The sequence below is a fragment of the Neofelis nebulosa genome, chromosome 5 (genome assembly GCF_028018385.1).
Source record: "Neofelis nebulosa isolate mNeoNeb1 chromosome 5, mNeoNeb1.pri, whole genome shotgun sequence".
Lineage (NCBI taxonomy): Eukaryota > Metazoa > Chordata > Mammalia > Carnivora > Felidae > Neofelis > Neofelis nebulosa.
Genome location: NC_080786.1, coordinates 156765883 through 156773139, shown reverse-complemented (window position 1 = coordinate 156773139; position 7257 = coordinate 156765883). Strand labels below are relative to the sequence as shown.

Sequence of the window (7257 nt, the reverse complement as noted above, 5' to 3'; positions counted from 1 at the left end):
AAGGAGGGGGCTGGGTGGAGGAGAGGAATGTTTCCCGCACGCAGATACATCAGGTGGGTACGGCCGGTCGGCTGGAGGGCCCGTGTGCACCGAGCCCCGGCCCTGCTCCTGGGCGGCCACGTGATTCTGTGGCACTCTGGCCCAGAGGCCTGGCTCGTGTCCACGGCCACCATCCTGCCATCCTGTGGGCCCGGCGGCCTCTAGATGCCAGAGGAGGGGCGATGTGGCTGCTGCCCCGGGAGCCCCCGGCGTCTCCAGCGGGGGAAGCAGGAGCGGGGAGGTGGGGGCTGTGGAAACAACAGCGGCGACCACGGCCTACTGTGCTGTTCTACGTGGACCAGGCTGCCTGTTCTCTCTGAGGGCTGGGCCCTCTCGCTCCCCCTCAGGGCCAAGGACAGCGGCTTCCGTCTTGGGGAGCCGTTTCTGCCCTGCAGGGCCTGAAAGATGTCCTCCGCCCAAATGCAGGTGTGAAGCTAACACTCTTCGACTTAATCACACGCCCGACAGCGATCGGGTGTGGTTCTCGGGCAGAGGGAGAGATTCCACGAAGCGGGTTTTGATGGCTGAGTATGGGGCAACTGTCCACGCCCTCAAACCTTTTCTTCTTAGAACGATTTCCCCATCGTGGGACTATTAGCTTTGATCATAATATTTTTAAGTGTGAATATTTTCGGGAGGGGCCCTTGTTCTGACACTCAGGGACTTTTCTGCCCTCGTACATTCGCGTGTTCCAGAGGCCCACGGGGGACGCGGGAGGGGCAGCGTGGACTGCCCGAGCTCTGGGACGGATCCTCCCTGCCCGAGGCCCTGACACGCTGGCCTTTCCTGCCGGTTCCCCAGGGCCGAGGCCTGAGGACGGCTTTCTCCTTGGGCTCCTTATCGGCCCATCGGCCCATTTAGGTAATGACACTTCCTGCCCGTCAGTCGTGGCCGAAATGAAGTCAGCTCCCTGTGTATCTGGCCAGAAGCTTGCAGAAGACTTCCTATTTGGGGAATAAACCAGAGCTCAGCCTCTGGAGCATTCAGGAAGTGGAGAGCCCCGTTTCTGCTGCAGCTGGCGAGGGAACAAACAGGGGGGGCCCACGTACGAGCGGGGCCTTCCCGGGGTGGAGGCTGGTCGGCCCGGCCCCGAGTGCTGACATCCTGGCCCCACAGGACCTGCCCACAGGAAACGGGGAGCTCGGGCCTGTGCTTTCCTAGGGGACTGGTTGGGGAGCCTGGCCGTGGCAAAGGCTCCCCCCCCCGCCGTCCCGGACTCTGCAAGTCTGCCGGACGCTCCCCTGCCGCAGGCCAAGTGTCCCCAAGGCCCCCACGGGTGGACCCCATCCCCTGCCCTCCCCGACTCCCCTCCTGCTGGGTCAGGGTCACCTCCCACATAAACTGGAATCTGGTCTCAGCATCTGCTTCGGCCCCGGCCGCCTCCTGCTCTTGTCTCGTCACCCCCTCTTGTCTTCTCGGGGTCCTCTTACTCCTCCCGCCTCTCTCCACCCCTCAAGCATCATAGTCTAGGGCAGATGGTGGGCCTGCCTCTTGGTCAAGCCCCTGCTTGTTCTCTGATCTGGAGCCGGGGGGCAGGGGAGGAAGGCAGGGCTGGACAGGCAGACGTGGGAGCAAGCCTGGGTGCTCACTGCACGGGCCGCAGAGCCGGTGCAGCCCGGGGCCTGGGTCGCGGCTTCCCCGGGACCACCTAACCTGCTGGCCACGTGAAGCCCTCCTTACATAAGTGGCAGTGAAGACACACGAAAAGCCCCGGGCAAGTCAAAACAACCGTGAATGGGCGGGGAAGCCAGATGGACAAACACCGGGAAAGTGGTGAGTAACCGGTCGGAAAGCCCCAGCTGGCAGGAAAGGACTCTGGGTGGGGTGGCCCTGGAGGAGAAAGTGCTTCGGCAGAGGGACGGACGCAGAGGGACGGACGCAGAAACCACCATTCGGCCCTGCAGCCGGCCTAAGGTCTTGAGCCTCCAGGCCTCGGCCTCGGCCGGGAGGTGACTGGCTGCGTCACCTGCTGTCATAACCAGGTCGGGGAGGGCAGCGCTGGTCCCTCTCTTCACACCTGGAGTTGGGGCCCCTGGGGAACCTGGGACTTCCCATCCTGAGGTCCTTAACTTGGTCACATATGCAAAGACCCCTTTTCCAAATAAGGTCGCATTCACAGGTTCCGGGGGTCAGGACTTGGGCGTAGTTTGGGGGGCCACCATCCGTCACACCCCAGTTGGCAGGGGCAGGCACCCCCTCAATCTCCTCGCTCTGCTGTGAGCTCAGGGGGTCTCCTGGAGGCGTCTGGACTTGGTGAAGCCAGCTGGGTTCAGGAGCAGGGCTGCCGCCGCAGGAGCCCTGTCCCAGACAGGCACCTGCTGCCCCTCTTCCAGCCCCGTCCCAGCCAGACTCCCCGCTGCCCCACTCCTGCCTCAAGAGGCATCTCCAACCACCCCCGTCGAGGACATCTCCATGGCTTACCTGATGAGGGTCTCTGCAGAGCATCACCCAGACTCCCCTTTGTCCCCCAACGTCTCTGGACGGGGGCGGAGTCTGCCCCCACCAGTGCTGGTGGCTGGGGAGGGAATGCAGAGGGGCCCAGGGCTGTTCTGAGTCTCAGAGGAGGTGGAAGGGACCGGAAGCCCCGGAACCCTAGGGGCTTAATCCAGGCTGTAACTGCCCCCCCACAGCCCCCCAGGCCTCCTGCAGGCGGCCCGCCTCCAGTGCCTCCAGCCCACCTGTCCCCCGGCGCCTGCAGGGACCCCGGGGAGCACCCGCCCAGCCCTGTGGTTCCCCGGGAGCCCAGAGAAGAGGGTGGTCTACTTATTCTCAGTTCTCCTGAGGGGCCTGCCCCGTTTCTCTTCCCGCCTGCACCCAAACCGTGCTCCCTGGGGGCAGGCTGGGTGCTCCCGTGGCCCCCAGGCCCCCACCGTCCAGCTCCCTGGGGCACAGCCCCCAGACAGGTGGAGGTTTGCGGTTTATCTGCGCCAGCCACGCCCTGCCCTCAGCTGCTACGTGTCCCCGTGAGCCCGTCTCCCGCTGCCAGTCCTGGGGAGCTCAGTGGGGTGCGGAGCACATGCCCCATCGGCTTCACACTGTCCCTTTGGAGAACAGGTGGTGCCCACGGGTCACCCAGCCCCCGCTTGCCCTGCGGTCACAGCCTGAGGGTGGGTGGTGCCCAGGCCTGGCCTCAGGCGTGTGTGGACCCCTTCCCACCCCACCAGCAGGAGCCTCCCCACCCCAGCTTCCCTCTGCGGCTGGAAGGGGGTCTGGATGTCTCACCCTCAGCAAACGGCCAGACGAGGAATGTTGTCGGCACGGAGCTAAACATGATTCAGGATGGAAAGTGGAGGCTCTGTGACATCCAGCTCCGTGGTGGGAACCCACTCTTGTCCCCACCACAGTGTGGGGGCACTGACCCCCAGGATGCTGCTTCCCTGGCAGGGGGATGGGAGGGAACCCGTCTGGGGGTGGTGGGGCTCCCCCCGGGGCAGTGGCCAGAGACCCACCAGCCGGCCCCTGAGCAGCACCCCCACCAGGTTCCCCGGGTCCCGGAAGCCCGCCGTGAGCCTAGTTCAGGATTAAAGCTGGGCTTGCTGTGCATGTCCTGGTGCCACGGTCACTGTTCTAGAACATACCCGCCTTGAGCTGTCCCCCCCGGTTCCCGCCATCATGTTCCTCCCGGCAACGTGATCGCGGATTTGCCGAGGCGTGGTTTTCCGACAGACATGGGCCGTTTGTTACGTGCTCTCGATGCAACTGGGCTGACTCACATTTCACTCCTGCTGTTCGTGGCCTCTGGCTTCGTCCCGCTGTCCCCTTTCCCTGCTCCCACCTCAGTACTTTGTCACGTTGCATTTTAACTTCGCTCTTGGCTGTTGGGCTTCACCGCTGTGTGTTTATTGCAGCGGTTGCTGGGAGAGCGTCATCTTCTGCCCCGACCTCGCACGCTCTGCGTAGTTTCTGTTTTGGCTTCTCAGACGGAGCACAGGAGCCCCCGACCACATCACCCTTCTTTGGAGATGCTGTCCCACTGTCTTCTGCCCCTGTGTTGTCTTAAAAAATGTTTGTGGGGGGGCGCCTGGGTGGCGCAGTCGGTTAAGCGTCCGACTTCAGCCAGGTCACGATCTCGCAGTCTGTGAGTTCGAGCCCCGCGTCAGGCTCTGGGCTGATGGCTCAGAGCCTGGAGCCTGTTTCCGATTCTGTGTCTCCCTCTCTCTCTGCCCCTCCCCTGTTCATGCTCTGTCTCTCTCTGTCCCAAAAAAAAAAAAAAAAAAAAAAAAATGTTTGTGGGGGCGCCTGGGGGGCTCAGTCGGTTGGGTGTCCGACTTCGGCTCCGGTCAGGATCTCACTGATGGTGGGTTCGAGCCCCGCGTCGGGCTCTGTGCTGACAGCTCAGTCCTGGAGCCTGTTTCGGATTCTGTGTCTCCCTCTCTCTCTGACCCTCTCCTGCTCATGCTCTGTGTCTCAAAAATAATAAATAAACATTTAAAAAACTTATAAAATAGGGGCGCCTGGGCGGCTCAGTCGGTTGAGTGACCGACTTCGGCTCAGGTCACGATCTCTCGGTTTGTGAGTTTGAGCCCCGCGTCGGGCTCTGTGCTGACGGCTTGGAACCTGCTTCGGATTCCGTGTCTCCCTGTCTCCTTCTGCCCCTCCCCCACTGACTCTGTCTCTCAAAAATAAATAAAAACATTTTAAAAAATTGAAAAAAATGTTCATACTTGTTTATCCCGTGGCTGACTTCTTTTGAATTGCCCGTCTTTTTTAGAGCAGGTTGAGTTGACAGAAAAATCGAGCAGGAAGTACAGGGAGATGCACACACCCTCCCCTGCTTGGTTTCCCTCCGTGTTAATGAGGCACACTTGTTACAACTGATGACTGGTATTGCCACACTATCACTTTTAGCTTAAACCCCCAGCTGATAGTGGGTTCCCCCCTGCGGTGTGGACCAATGTATAACCATACCGTGTCTTACATGTGGCTTCCCTGCCCTGAAAACCCGCAGTGCTCCATGCATGCAGTCATCCCTCCCCCAGCCCCTCAAAACCTTGTCTCTGTCTCTGTAGTTCCGCCTTTTTCCGGAATATCTGCGCCGGAAGCACACAGTCTGTAGCCTTTTCGGACTGACTTCTTTTGCTTGGAAATACGCATTTCAGGTTCCTCCGTGTCCTTCTGTGGCCTCTCTGGTTTTCCATCCGAAATCCATGATCATGGGAATTATCTCTCCCTAGTTGTATCATTAAGTTCCAGCTGCTTCGAGGTCCCCATTATCCTTGTTGTGGCTTTTAAGCAGATTGTGATGTGTCTGGGTGTGGTTTTCTTCCAGTTTAGCCTGTTTGGGATTTGCAGAGCTTGTTAAAGCTGTAAATTTGTCTTTCCCCAGATTTGGGACGCTTTCTGTTATTAGTTCAAATGTTTCTCTGCTCCGCTGTCCCTCCCTCCTCTGGGACTCTAACGGCATGAACGGCGACCTCTTGATAGTGTGCCATGGGTCCCCAAGGTCCTGTTCATTGTCCTTTTTTCCAGTCTTACTTCTTTGTTGTATCGGTTGGAAATTTTCTATGGATCTGTCTATATGTTCGCTGATTGGTTCTAGTCACGGACGTCTATTAAGCCCACCTAATGTTTGGTTTTGGTTTTGTTTTTTTTCAGTTTCAGATATTTTATCGTTCAGTTCTACAATCTTTATTTAGTTTTTTGTAGTTTCTGTTTCTCTGCGGAGAATTTCTATCTTCCCATTCACTTCAAGCGTATTTTCCTTTACCACACGGAGCATAGTTATAACAGGTGGTTCAAAGTCTTTATCAGATGACTCCAGCAGTGCGCCATGTTGGGAGGGGACACCATCAGTTGTCATTCTCTTGAGGGTTTTTGTGGTTCCTTGGACACCAGGTAATTTTGGGTTGCTGGGATTATCCTTAATATTTTAGGTATTATGTTGTGTAGGCTCTGGGTCTTGTTAAAATCCTCTGGAAGATGTTGACTTTCTTTTTTTATTTTGCTTCTTTTTTAAATTTTTTAAAAAATATTTTATCTATTTTGAGAGAGAGAGAGAGAGAGAGAGAGTACAAGCAGGGGAGGGTCAGAGAGAGAGGGAGAGGGAGAGAATCCCAAGCAGGCTTCTCCTTGTCAGTACAGAGCCTGCCCTGGGGCTCGAACTCATGAACTCATGAGCCGAAATCGAGAGTCATGCTCAACCGACTGAGCCCCCCAAGTGCCCCCTTTTCTAATTTTAAAGCTGCAAGCCGTCAGCCCGGCTGGGTCAGACCACAGTTCTGTCTCACCTGCCGTGGGCCACATTTTCCACCTCGGTTCAGCTCTCACAGCCTTTGCTGGGCTCCAGGGTCTCCAGCTCTTGCCCGTCTAGGATTTCCCCCACAAGGACCCCTTTCCCGCTTCCTCTGTCCGGAAGGATGGAGTCCCTTCCACCGTCGTCCTGCTCGTGCTCACTTTTGTGAGGCCCCGAGGTGCCGCGGACGCCCTGCCCTGATCCTGCACCAGGACTGAGGTCCACAGCTGTGCGTTCAGCCGTTTTAAAGGGTGCGGCTGGCACGAGATTCTCAGGCCATTATACCTCCATTCCTTCTGAGAGCCGGAAACGTAATCTGTTTTTAAACTTTTATTTTGGGAGGGGGGCAGAGAGAGAGAGAGAGAGAGAGAGAATCTCCACACTGTCAGTGCAGAGCCCAACTCGAGGCTCAATCTCACGACCCTGGGATAATGACCTGAGCTGAAATCAAGAGTTGGACACAACCGACTGAGCCCCCCAGGCGCCCCGCAAGAAATATAATCTTAATCAAGTCCAGGGAAACTATGTCATTCGTATCTTAAGCCTTACATTTAAGGACCAGTGATAGGATGGTCAGCGGGCGACTCTGGTGGGCTTCTGGGGGGGGGGGGCACTGCCCACAACTGGCTCCAGAGGCAGCTCCTTGGGCCGGGCTCCAGCCGGGAGGGGTTTGCCCCAGTCACAAAGCCGCATCGGGGACCACACACGGCCTTGTCTTACTCTCCGCGGGTCTCCGCCCCTCCCAAAGCACCGCAGGGCCCGGAGAGCAGCGGGCGGCCAGGAGAAAACCAGGCGTGTCCACCTGAGCTGTGGCCCCACTCACCTCTTGGGGGCTGGGCCCGCGGGGCCCGCAGGCATCCCACCGCTGACCTCTCCCGGTTCCGTTCCACGTTCTGGGACGGTTGCGGGGTTTGGTCCAGCCCATCGTCTGCCCTGAATCTGGGGGTGCGTTTCCATGACAGGAACCGGCGACTGTCCCTGTGATC

At 58.4% G+C, this 7257-nt stretch overlaps 1 protein-coding gene across 2 annotated transcripts; it reads left to right on the top strand.

The window, feature by feature from the left end:
- The first annotated feature begins 728 nt into the window (after nt 1-728).
- On the top strand, nt 729-4045 carry LOC131512920 (basic proline-rich protein-like). Of its 2 annotated transcripts, none has more exons than XR_009262380.1 (2): nt 729-1812; nt 3888-4045. XR_009262380.1 is itself a non-coding variant. In XM_058732145.1 (2 exons), exons 1-2 carry the CDS (start codon nt 1774-1776, stop codon nt 3624-3626), a joined length of 1293 nt encoding a protein of 430 aa, XP_058588128.1. In that variant the 5' UTR covers nt 729-1773; the 3' UTR covers nt 3627-4045. The 2 variants fall into 2 exon arrangements, 1 of the variants encoding a protein (XP_058588128.1); XM_058732145.1 differs by having other exon boundaries at nt 2373-4045.
- Nucleotides 4046-7257: the final 3212 nt, after the last annotated feature.

Excerpts from the sequence above, each read along its gene's own strand:
- LOC131512920 (XM_058732145.1), top strand. The coding sequence starts at position 1,774 with ATGGGCGGGGAAGCCAGATGGACAAACACCGGGAAAGTG. Across the intron at positions 1,813-2,372 it reads GGACAAACACCGGGAAAGTG|CCCCGTCCCAGCCAGACTCC; the intron begins GTGAGTAACCGG and ends CCCCTCTTCCAG.